Source organism: Taurulus bubalis (assembly GCF_910589615.1).
Source record: "Taurulus bubalis genome assembly, chromosome: 14".
NCBI classification, from domain to species: domain Eukaryota; kingdom Metazoa; phylum Chordata; class Actinopteri; order Perciformes; family Cottidae; genus Taurulus; species Taurulus bubalis.
In genome coordinates this window covers 10,482,024-10,505,979 of record NC_136602.1, presented here as the reverse complement: position 1 = coordinate 10,505,979, position 23,956 = coordinate 10,482,024, and the positions used below count along the sequence as shown (strand labels likewise).

Here is a 23,956-nt window from a genome sequence, read left to right as displayed (position 1 = left end):
TAAATAAAAACATTACATCCATACAAATCCAGAAAGCAGTTAGCTCAAAACAAAAAAATATTCAAACAGTAGTTTTTCTCACGAAACCACAAGCAATTTCAGTGACAGTAATTAGTTATATCTTCTGATCCAATTTGAACATCCACTGATCTTCATAACATAACAATGCATTTTTATCTATAATATTTTATACCTGATCCTACAATGTTTAACGTTCTAGGTGGGGCGTTTAGCTTACATGACCATTTGACAAAATATTCTGTGGATTTTTTGAATATGAAGAGGACGATCTAAGTCGTAAAGTTAGGGATCATTTAATAGAAAAGTGCCCCTTCCTAACCTTGGGAATAATTATGCTCATAAGCGTAGCGCTGCAGTGCATAACAACGTTGCATATGCAGCTATTTTAATTTACTTGTGCATAGGGTGGTCCTCCGGAGCTAGCTGTGCTTGATGAAGGTGCTATCACCCTCAATGAGAGTAATAATTATCACAACAACACATACATAAGTCCTCTATTAGATTACGGCTTACTTTAATAGACTCCCAGCAAGAGTGGGAGTGGTGGCTTAATGTAATTGGTTACAAGATGACATGCAGAGGGAAGCATCACAAAAAATGAAGAAGATTTATAAGACCTGCTCCATTTCAGTTTTTTCTTTTTTTTCCCCCATGTCTCCTGCTGAAGCTTTATTTGACCACTCTAATCGCTCCTGTCCTGTGATCTCACAAGTGTGTCATATAAATGGCTGGCGCATTCTGTTTATTTTTCCCATCCATAATACATAGGGTATCTAAATCCTGCTGGCGTGTGCAGGAAACAGAGGCGGCGAGAGAGAGAGAGAAAGGGGGAGAGAGAGGTGGCTTGCTAATGGTGTGAGGCATAAAGGCTCAGAACAAAGTGGCAGAAATACATACACATAAGCCAGGAAGAGCCGCAGAGGCCACGCACTGTAGTCTGCTGGTTGAGGAGTGGTGATTTGAGAGTTTGGAGCTCAGAAAGGCTTTAGGCAGAGTTTGATCTGCCCCTGCTCAAGCAGTATTTAGAATCAGCTACCTAAGTATTGCCTTACGCTCACCTGACTGCAAGGTCGCACAAAATTTGAATTCATTCCTCTGGAAAGCACAAATTGCTCTCCAGTGTAACCTTTATCTTTCCTTATCCAACAGCAGTGGAGTGCTATCTGTCCGGCAGAATCCTGTGGAAAGCAACATTTCCAGACTCGCAGGTTAATTTCCACTGCAGATCCTCTTTTATAGACATGGTACTACTGTATGTGTCACAGGGAAATATACAACAGGAAGAATATGTTGTGGTAGCTGTATTTAACTGTGATTTATAGATTGCAATAAATAAATGTGACCAGTGGTGTTGCTCATAAATCTGGGCTCTGTAAGGCGTCCCCTTTTTATACGTCCTGAATAAACAAGTAAACACACACATCTGTTGTGGTTATTTGGGTAATCAGTAATGAATGTATTTAAGAAGGTCTGCATGATCTGAAATCCCAAGAAGATTCTTCTCTCGATATAATTGCTACTGTTCTTGGGTCGGAGGGTTGGTTACATATGTACAGTACATACGACAGCCAGTTACGGTTGGCAGGTTTGAGGAGGTTAATGTAATTACATATGGTATGTATTCATGGGAAACCTATTCTCCAAAAAAAAGCAAATGTTTATCACCACTTCTGTCATGTTTTAAGACCAATAACACTTCAGACATTGTTATTGTTACTACTTGTATTATCTTTCATAGAAAATAAAAGAGCACACATTTTACATTCTTACTAATTCTTACCTACTGACAACAAATGAAAATATGTCCTATTTGTCCTCAGATCAAAACTGTATATACTGAGGCAAACCACTAAGGTATTCTACGTATTTTCCAACAAGTCAAATGACCAGACAACTTCAGGATATCATCCGATAGTCAAACTATTGATTGAGCCAACAGTAATAGTTTTCTCATAATGCTGCTAACATAAAATTAAAAAGAATTTCCAATAAAAATACTCTTTTAATTCCAGGCCTTTTTCCCCCTGGGGTTATTCCCCTCACTGCTCTGCCCCTCAATGTGACTAATCCTTCACCACTGCACATTATCATCGTGTTTGTTATGTGTTCTGTTCTGGTGGCTTCCACATTAACTGTCAAGAGCCCAGTTGTTCTGTTGATTGCAAACACACTAGCTGCGACCCCGTCTGACTAACTGCCCCGTGGTTGTCTCTTAAGCTCTTACTTCTGCACTCATATATATGAACCTGTATATATTTATGTATACAGAACATCCAATGAATATTTTAGCCTCGAACCCACAGCTAGACAGCATCGGGGGAACATGAATATCATCTGTTTCAGAGAGATTATTAAAAGAAATAAGAATTTGCTCTGTGCCTTCTAAATGACTCACAGCAAACACATACAAAATCCTATTCTATTGTTTTCTGGGCTTCTTTTGGTGAAGGACTTAAATTCTTACTTTTACATTTTGTGTCTTGCAGCAGAGCTTTATGTATAAGCTTCTGCTCAGAAAAAAAATCGGTTCTCCTTCTGGTCTCCTGCTGCTATTGCACAGCAAAGCCAGGATAAACAGGTGCCCGTTTTAAGATTATTCAGTGTAAGTGAAGTGTGTAAATGAACTGCACACTCCTCTACCTTTCTGCAGAGTTCATGTGAAGTACAAAATATGTGTTTTTACTCAGCACACAAATGAAAGATTGTGCAATGGCATGAACCAACAAGGAAACACAAGAGTTTTGTTTTGCCTTTCTTGTCTACATCTGAGCCCAGATTTGTCCATAAGCATTAGGCCTATACCTCTGATTTGATAAAGCTATCAAAAGTTACAAGAAAGCATGGTTAGACGATGCTAGATCAAAGGGCGTCTTTCTAATATCTGTCTGCGAGTAGTGTGAGCATTTAGGAGCTCTGTTTCCTTACACTCTATGAATGTTTCACAGACCTTAGTAATTACACCAACCAAGTGTTATTCAAAAAAAGTAATGCGTCCCACCACTTGTTCAGCCCAATCTAGGCTGCGTAAATGACAGCATTGCAAAAACTGTGGAAAAAAGAAAAAGAAAAATAAGAGTGACTGAACTGGAATAGCAGTGTCGTGGAGAGAAGATGGATTCCTGTGCTCTCAGTGGAAAGCTGTCATAACAGTCCTCAGCAGCTGTTCTGGGAGCAGCTAGGAGTCGCTGGAAATATGTCACACACACCTCCAGTCCTCCCTGTACAGGCCCAGGCAGGAGTCCCACCTAACTGTGTCACATTTCCATCTCATTGTGGTGAAAGCCAACCAACATAGAGGGAGTGAAGTACAGAGGAACCGGGGCACAGGGATAAGATCCTTTAATTTAGTCTCAGACGAAAGCATTACGCCTCTATCCTTCCAGGGAGGAAGAGCACAGCGTGAAGCACTGTAGCTGTATGTTGCCCTCTCACATCGTTTGTTTCCATCACAGTACCTCCGTTAGACCTCCTGGGATGGCAAGTGATTTGGTAATAGATAAGAACATATACCCGCTTTAGGTATACTTGCTCTGTAACCATTCTGCCGTTTAACTGATGCATTTTCCTCTCAGCACAGAGTAAAAACATGTAAAGCATTAGAGTTAACAACAGTGAGTAGTCGGGGGATCCAGAGAGTAAACGTGGTGTCATTCCTGATAAGACTCAGCCCCTGGCCCTCCAGGAGGCAGTTTAAACTTTGGAAATTATGAATGCCCACCAGACTCTTATACCATGTTTTCTACCCTTAGCATTAAAAACTCTACATGACTAATTACGTTTTGCTTCAGTGGCTTGCAATGACAATGTTGGCACATTGGTAAAACACCAAATTAAATGTGATCTTTCATTTATTCATGATTTATGTTTTCATTGCAGCACTCAGGCATGTTAAAGAGGCAGTATAAGACACAGTATAAGAACCAATTTTATTCTTTAAAAAAAAGAACACTATAATTGCCACAGTCGGTCTGTGTTGTTCCTCTCCAGCAACAGCCCCTGTTTCATCCATCCACTAGATGCTCCTGGACTTTTCCTCTTTTTCCCCATCACCTGATTACTCCACCCATCTATGTACCTGTGGTACATTCAATCTGAAAACAGTGAGCGACACTGTTGCTACAGTTTCAAGGTTGAATGACAAGTTTCCTAAAAATGTTGTTGTGGTGGCAGGGGCGTGGTTAGGCTCAGCTGCAGAGGGGGTGTGGATGAATGGCTCAGGGGACAGGGGACAGGTGCCGGTGATGAGGCCTAATTGGCCTCAGCTGATGTTAATTGTTTTTCCCCAACATAAAGAGCAGTAGGAAAGACGGTGAAGGAGGAGACCAGGATGACCGCTGCTAGGCGGTCTGTGAGAGCTGGTGCAAATAAAGGCCATTACCAACTTTAAATACCTGGAGTGCTGTGTCTTTGTGCAGGGGGGACTCCCCAGGGTAACGGAATGTGTTACAGTTGTGAACATTAGTATTCATTTGGAGCCATGGTTGTGTTGACCTGCACTTGACTTTAGTCTCCGATTAGTTTTGGCTCCTCCTCCTCCTGAGAGAAATATCACACTCTTCAGCTGCTCGACTATGTTCACAAGTTAGTCACTCTAATGCCATGTTCACACCAAAAGAGTTGCAAAATATTTGCGCGTCCAGATTACATGTTAAATCAATGCACAGACGCGTTAGGTTGCGAAAAAGCGGATTTTTCGCCAGGCGGCGCGATAGTGGCGTTGCGAATATTCGCAAATCGCGTTGAAATATTTTATCTCCAGCGAATAATTTGCCCGTGTTTTGAATGTGCTGTAACGTTACGTTATTCATTCTGGTCACATGACTTCTATTGCTTCTGTCCATCCGGGGAAAGGGATACTCCTCTGTTGCTCTCCTGAAGGGTTCTTCCTGTTTTCCCTGTGAAAGGGTTTTTACTATCTTTATTTGGGGAGTTTTTCCTGATCTGATGTGAGGGACAGGGACAGGGATGTGGGCAGGTAGAAAATTCACGACCCGCCACTTTACAGTTACAACCCTTTGAGGGCGACCATGATGCTGATGTGGCCCGGGGTGAAAATGAGTTTGACACCCCTGCTTTAATTTATCCATATATTGCCTTGTTTTGTCTGTTTTTGCCTGTTATTCATTTGTTTTTTCTATTTGATAATTTGAGTTAGTTCGTTAACAAAAATACATATAAGTTGAAAATATCCTACTGTGTTTTTTATTTATTATTATAATTTTAAATTTCATAAATAATTTTGGTGATGGGTGCCCATTTTTTTGGTTTGAGCAACTGCCCCCCAAAATGTTTGTGCACGTGCCTGGCAACTACGGGTAATATTATGAACCCAGACAAGGGGGCGTTTGATGTTCCCACATGTGTGGGACTTCCTCAACAAGTATAAAGCAGAACTGGTGGTTATTTCAATGTTGAATGGTGGAAATAGTAAATGTTTTCACAGACACAGAAATAAGCCCCGCCCCCTTTCCCCAGCGAATGGCTGCGAAAAACAAATGAACCACATAGAGCGATTTTTTTCACCGGGCGGCTTGATATAGGCAAAGTGCCGTTGCGCAAATTCGCAACTCTTTTGGTGTGAACACTGCATAAGTGTACAGTAAGTTTTTTTAAGCTTTTTCACAAAAACAATGACTTGAAGGGAAACTAAATATCAATTAAATTAACAAAGTATTGGGGCTATAAGAGCAACAGATCAATTCGAATTTGTAATTTAACATTAATTCAATTAATACATACTTGCATCATGAGTAGTGTATGCACTTTGATTTATTAAATCCATTAGAGCCACTTGTCAGTTTTATAAATTAGAGGTAGGCCTAAATCAATCTGAAATCAACTGAAATATGTTTTTGGCCAGTACAGCACACATTTCTCATATGCTCTATAACTCCTGTGTTCTTGTTTTGAAAATCAAAAAGGGAGAATTTTATATTTGATGTTTTGGTTCATGATGGTGCCAAAACTGACTCTTCAGATCTGTGTGTCATTAGTGAGTGGGTAGAATACATTCGCAAGGGGCCCAATATTTAGTGGGCAGATATATTTGGTGATGTATGATTCATTGAATATGTAACACTCAGAACTATCTATGTATAAATAGGGAGAAAAACTACTTATGGTGGGTGGGTCAAAGTACTTTCAACCAAAAGATCGATGTTTGTGTCCGAAACTGCTGTTGAATTAGTGTAAAATTACATTACACTTCTTGTTTGGTTGCCTAATTTTAAGAGATTACGTGACACCACCATGTATTTCTGTGCAATCACGTTATCTGTTACAGGGTTTTCCCAGAAATAATTTCAGTTTTGCATCCTCTATTGATTGATTGTAGTTTCTGCAGTCACAGGCTAATAGTTACTGTGTTTATACAGCTACATTTAGCCAACTGTTGCATGCTGACACCATACCTTTGTCTCCACCAGCAAATGCTTTCTTCTTCTTCTGCAAAATATATGCTTTTCCTGCTTGTCCTCTCTGCCCGTGCACCTCTCAGCTGCCCCCGTGCATGTCTCTACTGCGCTGTGCATGTGCTGGGGCCAGATTGATTCGGCCCAAGAAAGACGGGTCTAATAAGCAGTTTAAGCCCCAAGGCATTTTTTAGGATTTAGCTCGAAACAGCATACCCAAACTAAAAAAGGGTGTATCTCTGCAACCACAAGGGCTATTTGAATAATTTTGGTGTTATAATAAAGGCAACCATTGTGACCTTTTGGTCAGATGTGTAAATATTAGTATATATGTTGCTGGCTAAGAATAAATAAAGATTGAAACACAGAACAAATAAAAGTTCCAGGTCCGCCTATAGAAAAAAACACTTTCAGGATAATTATCTCCTTGAAATGATGCTTCACTCAGCCCTAAAGCTCTCCCAAATCATAGCACAATATGTGAACAGTCTCTCTGCACTGTTTTCACTTGAAAAAGTGAAGCAGAACAAAGTCAGATTGGGTAAAGTACAGAGAGAATTCAGGCGAGGTTTCCAAAATTTGCATTTCGGCACATTTGCGCATATTTTCGCGCATCTGTGACATTTGAATTTTTTCATGTAGCAAACCTTATATTTTACTTTCATATGACTTATGGTGTTAAATAAACTTGTATCAGTGTGGATTTACTGGGGGAAATGCATTTTTTCAACAAAAAAAATAAAATTTCAAAATGTGCTGACTCAGCGATTTATGTTGCTGTGTTCTTTGGTTCGTATCTCGGTGATGCTTTGCAGCAGAGGGATTTGGTGAATAGATTTGGCATCTGTGTGGAATTGTCTTGCTATTTGTCTTTTTCTGATAGCACCAAGCTACGGGCTGCTAGTTCCGGAAACATGCAGAGTGGGCTGACTCGTGACAAAATTATAACTATTTTATTTTAATAATTATTTTAGTTGGTGTTTGAGTTGTTGAAATGGCTGACTAATTATTGTAGCCCAGGTTCTCTTGTTTAATTTGATGTGTAGCATCAATATATTTGTTCATGATTATTGTAATGTTTTACACAGTTTAATTAAAATTTTAAAAAAGGACCTATATAGGTCCATTCGGGGCTTAAATGGTTAAAGATATAAATGAGTGACATACAATTGATCCAATCAGCGCCCTAAAAAAGATTCCCCGTGGGGCCATTCTCATTTGGCCCCAGGGTGTGCGTTCCCGTCTCTCGTTCTCGTCAGGGCTAGTCTCTCAAGGCGCGATTATAACAACTTGTTGCATCCTCAAACAAAGGCTTGTTTGTCTCCTGGTCTTCCCCTCTCGCTCCTTTGTCCCCACTGCCGTTTATGTAGGGGAGAGAGCCAATCAAATTTAGCTGAGCCCAATTAAGCAGCACGGCCGAGCTCCTCCTTGTGGCACTGGCAAGTCTGTGGCAAGTGTGTAGCAGGCGTCAGTCAGGTGTCAGGATTGTGGCAGCTCTCTGACTACTGGTGGCAAGTCTCTGACTAGTCGTGGCACTCCTGTGAAAACTACTGGCACTTGCAGCTCGTGGCACCTAACAACACCAAACTACATATAGGAGAGGACAAGTGGAGATATTAATCGACTTATTGTTTTGATAAATAGTTTCATATTATATTAAAAAAGATGATTTATTTTCTTTATTTTAGCCGATTGTTGTAAATGACAATAAATGTAGTTATTATTATGAGAAGGATGGAGGACCACAGGACCACATGACCAGATGGAGAGCGGTGGTCGCCTTTCTTTCAGTAGGCTGAGTAAGTATTTCCTCACTAAGACTACAGAAATATCAGATTCCATCATTGGAGGCCAGATTCAACACAACAATGTAAAGGTTATGTAATTCATCTCTTGTGTTTGTGTCTCACAGGGCAGGACTCCCGTGTGCTTTCATCCCAGGACGACCCAGACCCACCACAGACCACTGCACCCCTCTCAGCACCCCAGTCTGAGACCCAGTGAGTACGGTTCTCCCTGCCCTTCCACCCCGACACCACCTGCTCCACCCACCAGCCGAGAGGACTAGTTTCCCACCAGCACAGAGGACGTAGTTTCTTTCCATCTGCTTTTTCAGTGCTGGTGGGGAAGCTCCTCACACGCACAAGAAGCTGTCAGCAGCTGTTTGCATCTGTTCAGAAATCAAGAAGGGGACAGAGGTTCAGGCTGAAAGAGAAATAATAATTCTAAAAGCAATTTGTCACATACAATACAGTATGTTCATGTATACTGTACAGTATTAATTCTGTTTATTTACTGAGTAGCACAATTAAATAAATCTATGACAAACCTAAATATATCTTTCTATTAAAAAAATATCATAATATTTCTCATATAATAAAAGAATCTGACAATATATTACACTTTATATACAATAAATATTGTAAAAATTACAATTTTATATATTATTTTATACCAGATTTTTTTCATTTGATTCAAAGGCATTAATGTTATTACTGTTAAGTATTAATCCTTGTAATATGACATGTTGATATAAATAAAGTCAGTGGATTAAACACATCAGAGAAGATAATGTTACATTTGTGCATGGATATAGCTCAGTTACCTGGCTAGCTAGCAAGCCAAGGTATCGGCTGTGCTGGTGACGTGCATTCTGCGAGATGGGAGGTGGAGTTCACTGATCGGTTTCACACAAAACTACACCAAAATATGGAGAGAGGGACATTCACATATCTTTTGACCATACAACACTGAATAATGTTGAAAAATACTGATTGGGCCTTTTAAATTACATTTCATGATGTTCTATGTGATTCAGAATATTGCATATCCATCTGCAGCACTTCTACTCCATAACTGTATCTCGTGTAGTCCTCCAGGCTTTCTCATTGTTCTTCCATTTCATTTGTCTCCATAGTGTGCCCTGAATTGACCCAAGCTTTATAATTAGCTGTCTGCTGTGCTCTGCTCCTCTAGGTACAGTATGCATTTGCACCGTGAGAAATGAGAAAGTTGAATACATCTGTCTCACACTCTTTATTTGCAAAGTTTTAGTATGAGATTTACAGTGGAGCCTGTACATGTGACAGCTTGGTATTCCAATTGAAAAGTAGGAAGAAAAAAAACTATTAGGTGAGTCTCATGGCATGCAATTCAACGCCATCAGTCTACTCCACTGCATGAATATGAAAGATAGTGGGACCATGGGATAATGATGCAGATACAACAAGCAAAGGTAGTGGCTAGTGGATGAATGCAGACAGTTTGGATTATTAGTGTTCATTCCCATGACAGTCCAATGAGACAAAAACACAATGACAAAAAATATTACTTTTCAACTTTCACTTGATTTCATTCGTAATACGTGTTTTTCTACTTTTATTTTAAACATATTTTTGCAACCTATAATCTGTTTGGGTGGTGCAAGTGGTGATGATGGATGAGTACAATTTTAGTGTACAGCGCACAATTCTATTGTTTCACATGATGGGCATCATTTCTGTTGTTACATTAACATTGTACACATCTACGACAAGTACAGTAGGTCAACGTTGGCTAAGAGTTTGATTGCTTGTATTACTTGACACTTTAGATATCTTTTTGGTGATGTCCTAGTTTAAGGGATTACTTTTGGAATTTAACATGAAACAGTTAGGAAAAGTAAAGCTCCTTTACTTTTTTCGGGGGCTGAATTCTTTATCAGGAGCTCTTCCTCACTCTCCATGTCCTCGTACTCCCATGAATCGATAACAGAGCCACTGATGTGGCATAGCAAAACAAACGACACAGCCTGGCCTTACAAGAGCATACAAGTCCATTGTACATGTTTATAACACAATTCAACTATAAATAGTAACATAAACCATAAATATGACTTGAGAGGACTCAAAAGTCACTCGAGAGAGATCCCCAAGTTATGGAAGTATCAATTTTCATATCCCGAGCTTGATGCCACAGCAAGATATCAACCATATTGCATTTTTTTTTCAGACATCTCAGCAGATTTAAAACTAATAGCCCTTGTGGTTGAGGAGATATTCTGTATTTAGTATGGGTATGCAAACCATTCAGAATATTTTAGAAAAATGTGTGGGGCTCAACTGGGGTTAAAAAGGTTGAATATTGTGTTTTCTATGCTGGCTTTTTAACAAACATCCGATGTGTGGATGAAGGAGATTTGGAGTTCTTTGAAGGTACTTTGCAAAAATAAGAAGTTGTAAGAATACCCAAATTATCCTTCGGAACCAACATGTGTGGAGTATGTACATTTTGTACTTTGGCCCCTAAGTGAGAGCGTCTTAAAACAAACAAAAAACAATTTGGCAGGCCATAATGCATGCTGCTTCCAGGATTGTCTTATTTATCGATAAACAATAACATGCCATCAGATTTATTGGATAGATGTTACAATCACATAAAAAATATAGAAACCTTTGAGAGTAAATGCTCAAAAACAGTCAGAGGACATACTCCATGGTTTGCAGAATGGTAATATATGGTGAATGACTTGCACTGAGGCATAGAAGATACAGTAGCTTGAGCATGGATACTTGCTGTGTATTTATTCTGTTTTCAGTTTCTTTTCTCCTCTCTTGCATATCTTCACGGGTGTATATTCTGTATTGTCCTAGCAAGTTTTCATTGTTCTAATTCTGCCCAGTGAGTAATGTGTCCGGATGTACAGGACAATATATCTTCATATAGGCCCGTGCATGTAACATATAGTGACTTTGACACATCGAAACCAAAATCATTTCTCACATCACGCCATGCTTGGCAGTGTAGATTTTTGATTAACAGCTGTAATCGAACTTGAGCCCATCTTTCCGAACCATTTCCCCTTGGCTGTCCAAAAAAAGAATCACGTTGGATTTCGAGCTGTCTCAGACTTCAAAAGGCGTGAGATGGGAAAGAAGCGAGGAAGTGCAAGTGGAGGCACATAGATAGAGGGTTGGGCATGGGTGGTGGTGGGAATGTACTTGAAAGGAAGACAAACAGACCAAAAAGGAGAGGGAGACAAAGAGGATGTGGTGTGATGTACATGTGTGTGGTGGGAAGAAAAGGGGTAAGCAATTGCCTGCCATTATACCCATAAAGGTGAGGGAGCAGAAGACACAACACCTTTGGTCAAGTTCTGAAGTCCTCTTTCGTTAAAAAAACAAATATTTTAAAGGTTGGAAAGGGTTTCAGTGGTATCGACTTTCCTCTCAGTCTGTGAGGAAAGCCTACAGGAACCCCACTGAAAGTCCGAGTTAGTCCACACAGCGGATGTATAAATGTGGGACACAATCCATAATGGGGAAGACATTTCTTTCCTCTGGCTTCTCTCTTGTCAGCATAAAATACAACACGACAGTAAAGAATACAACCATTACTTGTTTATGATGCTGGAGCAGGGAAAATTCTTCATCGGTTGTCATTCCAAACACGTACTGGTTCCTTTTAATTTGTCATGTTATACTGCTATAAATCTGCCCAACATCACCCTAATGCTAACAAGGAGAGAAGGGATTTGGGTGAACTCGTCGTGCTGTTTTTTTATTTTGTTTTATCACTTTTCTAACCTAATCTATTCCTGTTGTTGTTTGCCATCCACTCCTACTGGAACTAACTTAAATAAGACTACCACTAGAGTTTTAAGCATGCATATATTCCTCCCACAATATTGTCTAAGCAGTTTTTGTGAACATAAAAGATGTCCTTAAGCTAGAAAACCAGAGAGCCAAGATTGTGTCTATAAGATGATGTCTTACTGATACTGTTCTGGTGATAACAGAGGTCACTTTGTAGATTCAGGGGATGCTTTGCCTCAACTTTAACATACAACATAATGTGATTTATACAGTATAAACTGTAAATGAGCTGCAGCCGCACTGTAAGGCACGACTTGTTCTCAGACAGAAATATCATCCTTATTCTGTAGGAACCAGATGAGCACATTTACCATGTTTCTCACCAATCCCGTCTTAATTTCACTCTTCAATATATTGTAAATCAATTATGCATAAGTACAGCTTCACTTTTTATGGCCGGTCTCATTTTACGCAAGTATGGCTTTAAAGAGTCCTCTCTCCGTTTGTCTTATGATGTTAGAAATAGGCTCCATTGAGAAGATGCAATGTGTCCTCGTGGATGTCTCCCATGGGGTAAAACACCCCCATGGGAGACATCCATGCTGAAGACACAGCAGTTAGTGGCATATGCTAACAACTGGGCAAAGGTTCAAAAGAGTTGAAATGTTCATTAATGCAAGTCAAACTGCCCTTGTGCATCATACAATTGCTGGTATTTCCCATTCAGAGACAGATCTGGTATTTTCAAAGTGGGTCAAAGAATTTCTGCTGGATAACAGATGGTGTCTGCTCTCCAGTATCAATAAACAAACAAGTTCATTAGAAATGAACAGAGCAGCTTCATAATTGTGTTAATATATCTGTCGGTTATATTGTGGTGACATATTTGAGCTAATTGGATTAAAAAAACATTTGGAGCCACATAATGCGCACACACACACACACACACACACACACACACACACACACACACACACACACACACACACACATACACTCCCAGAAGTAGTTTAATAGAAGAATTCATTTATTTTGCCTTACATAATAACCCTACTCTGGGTTTTACTTACTTTTTCCAGCATACATTTGGCACATGACGGGAAACCAGCCTGCCGAGGTTGTCAGGCCATCTCATGATTGACAGAGACGGACACATTCCTGCTTAGGTGTGTCGATTTTAGGGATGAATTCCACCCAACTTGCATGTTGGAGGAGAGAACCTGCAAACTCACTCCTGTAAATATTTAGATTTTCTTTCCACAAAAATGTAAACATTTATTATTTTTAGTCAACAAAAACTAAAGGCATTTATAACTCTCTTTGTCATGGATTTTTAATTTATGTCTCTTAAGCATTTTGAGGCTCCGGCTCTCGCCATCTTCGTTGTGTTTACTGTGACCATGTTTACATCATGTTTACACGTGTAACTCTCGTCTATCGTTCTGTCGCCCCTTAGGGAAGCCTTGTGAGTGTCTAAACATAACCAGATATAATGTTTATCATGCTCAATTACTAATAGTGGATTTTGTATTGCAAGAGCGCATATTGCACTGTAGGGAAAACTAATGACATACATTGTCAGTAAACATTTGACTGATATGCTCAGTTTCACCATTTTGAGATTTAGTGGACACGTTTATTAACATAATTTCCTCATTATATTGATAGAAAAAATATTTGGGGTAATATTACGTTTCTTACCTTTTTGCTGTTGCTCTATTATGTGTATATGAATGTAAATGCAAGGAGACAGGATTGAAAAAAGGGACATGCTGGGAGAGCTCACTAAATATTTTACCTGCAAAGAATGTTGTACAATGTAGCTGAACTGTTGGCGTACAAGTTGATCATCTGACTGCTTGTGTTTTCCCTCTCATCATGTCTCCCTGTTTCCAGAAACAGCACTTACTTTGATGGGTACAATATTATCATTACTGACAGACACAATGGCCAAATTATGACAATCTAAGTTGCAATAAACTGACAATAGCCTTTAAACAATATGGATCATGTTAAAGAATATGGATGAAGGAACACAAATTATAACTGACCCGGAACATCTGAGCAAATCCTGCAAACTGTTACTAAAGATGAGCTGCAGCTGTGGGAGATCAAGCAAATTGTATTGATATCTCGACAGGCTCGTCCCTGTGTTCATGTACAGGGAAAAGGCTCAAGAACAAAGACATCAAAGAGATAATAGTAATCCAGTGATTCACCAATGAGCAGCGTTGTATTTTTAGTGACAGGGCCAGTTTATTATAGTGGCAAACTGTCCTAAACTACTCCCACTGTGATTTTAAAATGCCTTTGTTTCATCTAGACGATGAAGGAGGTACAAAATAAGTGTTGCCATCTGCAATAAAAGAGAGTTTCTCTTTTTAATGGCATGGGTATAGCCGAGTGGAGTGTGCACCTTGCTGTTCATCTCCTGCATGCGAGTGTGGGCTGTCTGGGTGATGGCCATTATGGTTCCTGCTACTGCCTATGCGTCTGCTCCGCCGGGATCACTGAAGTGTTGGAACTAACAAGCTTGGGATGCAGACAGCGGATGCACAAATGGGATTTTGTCCTGAAAGCTTTAGAGTTTGCTCCCTGTCTTCAGTAGAAACAGGAGAGAGGATGGAGCTGTTTGCGGGGACTGCCTAAGTTATGCGCCACCAGAATGAGATGATTACATCTGATAATCTTGCTAATGATCTACACTGGGGAGGAGAGCACATAAAAATGAATGAGCTACACTGATATACACAGTTTTCATTCATACCCTATCATCTCTCTTTTTCTCTTATTCCTTTTCACTGCGGTTCAGATTTATGCAGAATCGGAGATGTTTGCCACCCAGGAATATGCAATATTCCTTGTCATAGTTCAAGCACGCGCAGGATGTGGGCCATATATACACGCACACTAGGACACATTAAAACTCTTAAACCCGCAGATATTTCTTCACATATTAACACAGGCTCTCCCTTTCTCTCTCTCACACACACACAGGCGCGCAAAAAGACACAAACATGCTGAAATCCGCAGAATGCTCTCCTGGCCCAAGGTTAGTACAGATTAAAAGACGTGTCATTGATGGAAGAGGCTCCTCCTCCCTCCCCGGCCTGTCACTGTGTGTTTGGGAACAACCTACTTCATTTTAGCAGCATAATGGGTAAACAGAGTGTGATCAGTCCAATTACCCCCTCATTGCAGAGGCGTTCTGGCGGGAATGGCTTGTAGAGAGAGGGAGCTGTCTGGCGTGCAGCGGAGTTGCAACAGTAGCACCTGCTGCCCAGAGCCCTCACTTGTATGAATCTCAATTTGTTTGTACAGCCGTGCCAAAAAATGGTGACCAAGAAGTGATCCCTCTGAGGAGGATGGCAGTACTGGCTCGCCTTCTGATTGCTGTTTTCACTGCCCTGTCTAAGGACATGTGCAAGATCAGAAGGTGCTGTTCTCAGCAATGAACTCATGTCAATGTCATTCCTTCCACTGAGTTATTTTGTGCTTATTTCTGGCTGTGCAGCATTCAAGGACGGTGGATTTTCTTATCCCCCACACTACAGCATGTTTTACAGCTCAGCAGATGCATGATTTTGCAGCCGAGAGTTCATCGACTGTACAGTAACAAGCTGTCGTCCTAAACATGCATTCAGAAAATATATGTGATATGGTTGTAGCTGTTTTCAGACATTGTGTTCACTTTTAAATAAAGAGTAGGACAGGACACCTGGCTGCACAGTAATAGTCCCCTCTTCACTTTTCTAGTTTCTCTCTAACAATCAGGACTACTTGACATGTTCGTGCAAGTGTGCAAGTTTGCACTGAGTATGCTCAGGTCTTGGATTGGTTTAATCTTGACAGAAAGGAGTAATTGCTCTCATATTATATGTAACATCCACCCCCACATTACAGCAACATATCTCGTTAAATTATATGTCCTGTTCTTGTATTTCATGGAAATCCTTCTCTTGAAGGTTCTCCCTTGTGCAGCTATCCACTGAAGCAAACATATCTAACGTGTGGTTCAACTCTTTATCACCAGGCATCATACATTTCCAAGAAGGGGGGAAATAAAATGAGTAATTCAAAAATAAAATAAAACGACTAATGTACAATTTCTGCAACAATTGACAGAGAGCCCTATCCGTAGGAAATAGGACTTGCCTTTCAGAATTCATTTGGCTCCACTAATTGAAACTAATACATTTCAAATAGCATATTGATTTGGAGAAAGCTGTTTTTTTTTTTGACATGTGCACAGTATATATATATATATATATATATATAAAGGATGAATAATGCAAAATGTGAAGGTGCCAAGATTAAAACAGAGTTGTTGAAGGCTTGCTGTTGCCTGTGTGGCACCACAAGTCATGAAGATCACAGCAAACATATCACAGTGTGACTTCAAAGGTCCTCTTGTTTCCTAGGCTGTTGTGCAGTAGAAGGCCTGAAGTGCATTGAATTAGCGGCCTAATTATAAAAAGCTTAGTGTGTCACCAGAAATACAGGCACAGTAGAAAACCCTGCACCTCTGCAGTTATGCACATAAAATGACATCAAATCACGTCTGGATCCTTGTCAGGAAGTCCAACTGAATTTGCCCAAAATGTCCTCCCCGTGCACACGCGCTTGCACGTAGTTGACAGGTGAATCCGGACGTGATTGATGCAAGTAAATTAGGTTTGTCTGTCGTTTCAAATGCAACAATAACCACAGCGTGAACACAACACTGTTCTGCAAACCACAAATTACTTTTCCTGTCAACTGCTCCGAGTCAATAACGTGCTGTTTTGGATAACTTTTATAAAAACGTTACAAATTAAAAACGCTGCCGTCCCAGACAAAAAATTAAATCGTGGAATAATTTTGAAAATAATTCCAGCATTTTAAAGCCTTTTCTTCCGAAATGTCCTCATGAACAATGAGCTCAAATCGTTTCTGCAGTCACTCTCTGCCGGCGCGTTTGCCTGACGCGCAGCGCCTCCCCAACTGGTCCCTCACTTTGACAAATTCCTGGACGTGAGCTGGTCTGCTGATGGCTTCTTGCTCGTAAAGATGATACCCTGAATGTTTTAGAAGTTGCTTTACCTATTTTCTCCCCGCTGGTAGACTATCACTTTGGAAGAACACAATGGGACTGTGGTCATTTCTGAGTTTTTCTTTTTTGGCTTTCGTGTTGCTCTACTCCTTTCACCCCAAGTTTGTGGCTCAAGCGGAAGTGAGTTCTCCAAAAGGAAGATTTTATCGCCTGGAGGTAACACCGCTGGAGGCACGTACAATCCGTCAATCAACGGAGGTTAAAGTCAACAATAGCGCAAAAGTTTTCATCGCTTCTGAATCGGAAGCAGCCGTTGCTTTGAAACCGAACAATGGCAAGGAAGAAGGGAATGAAACACAGAGCGGACTTGGACACGGGGCGCTGATCGGCAACAAAATGGCACCAAACTGTCACAACCGTCTCAAAATACCAGGTAAAAAGTGTGATAACATATCCGAGGACAGCCAAGCGCAATCTGCATTGAATATAATGTTAGAAAACACATTTCCTGAGATGAAAAAGAGGGCAAAAAGGAGTGTGCTTTCAACGTACAGCGAAAATGTGGATAGGAGTACAAGTGGAGAAGCGCAGTCAAGAGAGAGGTTTGTAGAGACTGTCCAAGGTGTTTCCAACTCCAGACCCGAGTACCGGCGCACGGCGGAGGAAGCCAGAGGGTCGAACCCGAGGCAAAGTGAGCCACACCTGGACACTTCTACTTTTGCTCTATCGGGAGACTCGGCGCACAACCAGGCGATGGTGCACTGGTCCGGACACAACAGCAGCGTGAGTTTCAGTTTTACAAAAACACATCATGATCGGTTTAGAGAACACGCTATTTTCAAACACACGTGTTACATTGCAAATATGTATTTCTCTCTCTGAAATTCTAATTCTGAACCTTTTAAAAACTAGATTTACCTGAATTTGTGACAGTTTTACGCACAGCCGTTTCTGCGCGCAGGAGGATAATTTATACCTCCAAACTATTTATTTCATTGTAACATAGTGCTGAATTGACCAGTACATGTTCTCTATTTACATGCATGGTCGTGTTTTTGTTTGTTATTGCTATAGAGGTTATTTGTGTAAGCGGATTGCGCGCCCGGTGGATGTGACTGTTCACCTGCAGGATTCCCTCATGCTTGTTTAAAACTGAGTGAATCATTTTCTTTAACAACTTGTTTGTCTCCTGAACTTTAAATGAACAGTTAACCCCGCAGGTACATGTATGTGACACTGAGCTATGTTAAGGTGCAGGTATTTTGACAGCAATCACAACACATTAATTATTTATGAAATAATCAAATGTCTCTCAGGAAGGGTCAGCAGCTACTAATAAGGATTGTGTCCAACCAACCTTAATGCGACGCTGATGAGACACAGAATGACCTTATTGCAAATGAACCAGCCTTTTATCATTGGCATTTGACTCACACTTACACTGTTGCTGCTTGTCTAATTGCCTGGGTGAATAGAGCATTGCAATATGTTTGTTGTTGAAAAGTTGCCAAGCTTTGCACTTCAAAACAGGTTGATGGAAAGATACACAGCTTAAGACATTGCAGCAACCACCAGATCCCCCCCCCCCACCCATCCTCACACAGACACACTACACACACACCATTTTACCATCACAAAGACAAAGCCATGGAGATTCTTATCTCATGCAGCATGCACAAGTGTTTGCAAGCTTCATCATTTATCAGGTAAAATGATCTTACAATTATAAACAGCCTTGTACAAAACATAGGGACTACTCTGCCTTTTTTACTGCAGGTAATTCAGATCACCTCAGTTTGCTGGGCAAAAGGGTGTGTGCCAGCAACATTAATCAGAAGATTTGTGTGTCCCAGAAACTCCGTAAATATCCAACAATGCAGATATATTTAACATGATGACTTATTTCAGTCTCTACATGTATTTTTGTCATCTGGTTCATGTTCTGTTTGGTAACACATGTCATTACCATTAGAGGCATCGCAGACTTTGGCCACGTTGATGCATTGCTGTGGACAGTCTCTATGGATATAAACCAGAAATGCACCTAGTAAAATCTGATTTGTGGGCTGCATTGTGAAATATGTTGTTGGTTTGAGACGTCTTCACCAACAATGGCCTTTTGTACTGCAGGACACTGTTCACTGGATCATCACTGATGGGCTTGTCACTGCAGCCAGTCAACGTTTGAGATTTATACAGTCTGAACCCCTGTGTGGGGTTCAAAAAGTATGAGTGGAACTGCAGAGTTTAAATTGATGGCATTTTATGACTGGGTGTTAGAGCTCAGACTATAATAGATGTAAATGACTGATAATAAATCCAATCTAAAAGGGACATTTGAAGGAAAATTACTTCATGCCTATGGTCTAGGATAGCTCTATCAAATATTCAATTCAAGACTTTGCCTGTGATCTGGCCACGATGTAAAATCCCACAGGGAGTGAAATGAGAATGATGTAGACGGTGATGGTGAATGCGCCAGGGGGAGGAGGGGATCCTCACAGTTCAGATTTGATAAAGAATTTCATCGTATAAAAACGTAAAATCTGTCCACAAATCAGCCCTACCAACTATTATTTGATTTCTGGGATTGTCTGAGACATCAAAGCCTGCAGTCACAGCTCTACGGTCCCTGACTTTAAGAGAGATAACATTGATTGGACTCGACCATGGGGATGAAACATATACTGCAACAAATTCCCTTTTAAATTCACACTTCTTAACTACATGTAGTATTGATTGACTGCATGTTACGCACTTTTTAAATCTTCCCTGAATGTGAATGGGGATGGAGATATAAAGATTCAGGATTTGTAATGATATGTGTCATACATATGAGCAAAGTCGGAAATTAAACCAATTAAAAAATATGGATAAATACACTTGGCTTGGGATGCACTATATGGTAAATCAATATTTCAGTCTTTTTGCCTCACATGGTGTTCAAGCTGTGATATGATGTTGGTTATCTTTCTAACCAGCCTTTGCAGCACATCCTACACTCAAGGAATGCAGAGTCCCCCCTGGTAGCTCCCTGAAGGCAAAAGTCTTAGTGTGCGAGCCAGCTGGTGATCAGTGAGTTATTGGCAGCCAAATGATTTTAGGCTCCTGATTGACCATTTTTGCAAGCTCCTCACAGACAGCTGACCAAACTAGGACACTGTGTTGAAGCAGTTAATGAGCGTCTTTATTGACGTCAAATCTCTTGAGCTTTTTCTGCTGAAATTCTACTGTACGTTGGTGTAAATAATGTCCACCTGTAATGAGAATATGGGTTTGATCATCTTCAGTGGTCTGTTATTAGAAACTTGCTCTGGAAGGAGCTGGACATTGACGATGCCAACTGTTCCTCTTGGCTTAGGGGTCAATCTCATTGTTTCTTTGTAATGTTTTGTCTGAGGTGGCTAGAATCAAACCAATCCGTCAGCTCTGTAAAATCTTTTCGTCTTTTTCGTCTGCGACTGAATGGGAATCAGACAGGCCTCCTGGGCCGCGTTGTCCACATGCTTAATCAGAACGAAGCGGTTATTGTTGCACATAATCTCAACGGTATAAATAGACAATATAAAAAAAAGGAAATGGCACGGCCCTCGGGGACACTTGTGTTTAAAACCGGTTCATTAGATAGACAGCCATTCCATTTAACATGCCAGAGCTGGTTCCATAGAAACTCCTTGATCCATAAAATCAAATGGAATGGGTTCCCAATTCACACAGGCATTTGACCAGAGTTTGTGGGTCTTACAGGGTGATGAAAAGTGCATTAAAAAGATAACTTTGAGGTCTGCAGATACAACAAAGAGAAAAGTTTCAATGTGGTTTTGTTTTTCTGATACTTTTATATTCATATTCTACAAACACAACTGCACTGGTTTTACAGTTGTGTAAAATCCCTTTTTAATAAAAAAAAAAACACATGATGTTCAGTCAAAGGGGGCTAAGATGTGACCATGTAAAACTTTCTATTCATGCACTTTTCATCTTCCTCTGGCCCCCTGGTTGCTAGCTACGGAGATATTATCCATAGTACGTAGTAGGACATTTTGAGGTGTCATTACAAAACGTTTTCATTGTCCAGCACCTCAGCATTTAGACATTTGTATATGCCAGATAAACTTATTTTCTATAGTGTTGTTAATACATCATCTGATTCAACTGATGGTCAGTCAAGTGTCTGATTATTTTTACTAGATATGGATTTTAAAGTGGTAGTGGTAAAAAATTAAATAATGGTAATTTTAGCCATTTTCATCCTCCACCTGCTTGTCCCGAGGGGTATCAGCACCATAAATCTGTTCCTTAATTCAGCCCGTCTCAAGCCTTTAGGGGTTCACTGTCCACTGATGTGATTGTAAGATGCTGATAGAAACGGCAGCAATCCTGCGTGCTCTTTAAGAGGTAGACTGCTGGTTACAACAGCAAAAACTATTTATCAGGAGCCTAGGTGGGAAATAAAAAAAAAATGTGCTGAAAGAAATACAAAATGTTCTATGTTTTTTTGCTTTAGTGTTATTTTATGGCACGCAGGATACCATTTCCCCCCTCTGCCTAGAAATAATTCGGTGAGAAATACTGGTTTTTACTCCTCAAATGACATGCATGTGTGCCCCTTTTTTCATGAATCATTTGTGCTTGGGGGCCGTAATGCATCACATCAACATAGGCTCTCAGCACTTCCTCAGCACTTAGATGTACTTTTGGCTCACAAAGTGCATTTTAAACAGCAAATATAGAGGCCTGCCACTAGGATGTTCCAGCACACTGTCGTTGCTTGATTCCTATCTGACTCCCTATCAGTCTCAGCCTCTCTCTCTCTCTCTCTCTCTCTCTCTATTTAACGCACATACACACACTTCTTTCTATTTTAATCAAAGTGACAAAGCGGGTGCAGAATCATATTCGACAGGTTTGCATTTGATTAATTACTTTAATAACTGTCGCAGTGTGGTAGACACATACTTTAGCAGTGATTAGGTTATGAAAACAAATTTATGCATTTTCTGATTGAGAAAATCACAAATTTCAAATTCAAATTGGGTGATGACCTCTTTATTAATCATCACAGAGATAGAGTTAACACAAACTGCGGCCCTTAATGGAATGAGTTTTTATGCTTAAAGGACCTGATCTTTAGTATTATTGTTTTTGTAAAAGGAGAACAGAGTTTGGTAACATTATACCTTGAGACTTGCAGGGCCTTTAAACATAGTTTTGCCTCAAGCAACAGCATTTACTATTATATATTTAAATATTACAGGGTTTGCTCATATAAATGTTTTTCCCTATCTAGTGGGATAGAAATTACGCAACCTAAAGCACCACTCACGCACGCACACACACACGCACACACACACACACACACACACACACACACACACACACACACACACACACACACACACACACACACACACACACACACACACACACACACACACACACACACACACACACACACACATGTATCTAGAGTCAAAAACAAAACATTCATCAGCAGTGGAAGGACTTGGCACAAACTACACATCATTTACACAAGTTACTGATTCTATTGGAGCGGATGTGAAGTCAGTAAGAACATCATGAGCATATACATTATTTCAAAAACTAAATATGAAATTAAAATAACAGCATATTGTATTTAGTGCTTTTCTACTTGACACACTCTGATAGTTAAACAATGCTCTTCACAAAGTTGAAAGGACCATCTTTTGATTACATTCACACACATTTCTATCTTCTTTATCGTACCCTTTCTATTTCTTTTAATGGCTCAATCTTCTGATATCATCTTTTTCTCCAAAATATGTCTTTTTCTGATTTGGAGGTAACACTTTAGAAAGTGTAGATGGATGACCTACTGCAGCTGTATCCAACTAACATTAAAACTGCAGGTGACAAATATGAATTGGCCAGTTGCGATCAATATGTTATAAATTGGTAGTTTTATATGTCTTCACTTTGTTAATGGTTTTGAGACTTGCAAACAAACAAAGAAACATAAATAGCTTGAAATGTCACATTATACACAATTCAGGTTGTCATGGCATCTGAGTACGAATTATAACCAAAAACAGCCGATATTGACCAATTGTGACCCACAATAACATGTGTTTGTATAGCTTGTCACATCAAATTCATTTTGAAGCAAACATCATGCAGCCAAGATCACATTTAATCTATCAACATAAAATGAAAATGTTGTTGATAAACATATCTAGCAAGTTGCAAAATATGAATACTGAAAATACTGCAAAATGTTTACTGGCAACATTTTGAAATTTGGGTTTGACTTTTGAATGGTTATATATACAACCAAAGTATTTATGTTGTCTCAACCTACCACATGTGGGACTCAAGATGCTAGTCCTGCACTTTCAATGCTCACCACTGTCTCCAGATGTACTGTAAGATACTTATCAGTAATGGAATCAATTTACTGTTATGGTAAAGACCCTCAGAAATCTGCTAGGATTTTTGACTGAATACAATTGCACGATGATAAATAAGGTATTTTTTCGGACTTCTGTTTTATTCGTATAATAAGGCGAACCCTAAACTACGGTTGAAGTAATGAAAGTCTTTCAGAAAATGTTACATTTAATGTAAAAGGCCATCATATATATGAACAGACCATCACAGAGTTATGACTGTAACCAAAGTGTAAACCTTGTGTAACTAACTGAGATAACATTAGTTTTTTTGGTCATCAGTTATCAGTATCTGCGTGTCAAACCCATTGGCCCAGTGACCTGTCAGTCTGAGTGGTGGCTGTAGCTCAGTGATAGACTGGTAGTGATAGACTGGTTGTAGTAGACTGGTAGTGGTAATAATAATAATAATTCAAACTTTTATAGCGCTTTTCTAGGTACACAAAGATGCTTTACATTGGGGACAAGAGACAGAGACAAACGGAACAAGAC

The 23,956-nt window shown here is 39.9% G+C and overlaps 1 protein-coding gene across 1 annotated transcript in view; it reads left to right on the top strand.

Annotated features, from left to right (window-relative positions):
* Positions 1–17,129: 17,129 nt before the first annotated feature.
* The window catches only part of LOC306747009 (VPS10 domain-containing receptor SorCS3-like), a gene marked incomplete at both ends in the record, with an annotated part of 39,900 nt that continues 33,073 nt past the window's right edge, over positions 17,130–23,956 (top strand). Inside the window, one exon of the mRNA XM_079230000.1 lies at positions 17,130–17,819. Coding sequence (XP_079086126.1) covers positions 17,130–17,819 — 690 coding nt within the window. The remainder of the gene's footprint in view (positions 17,820–23,956) is intronic.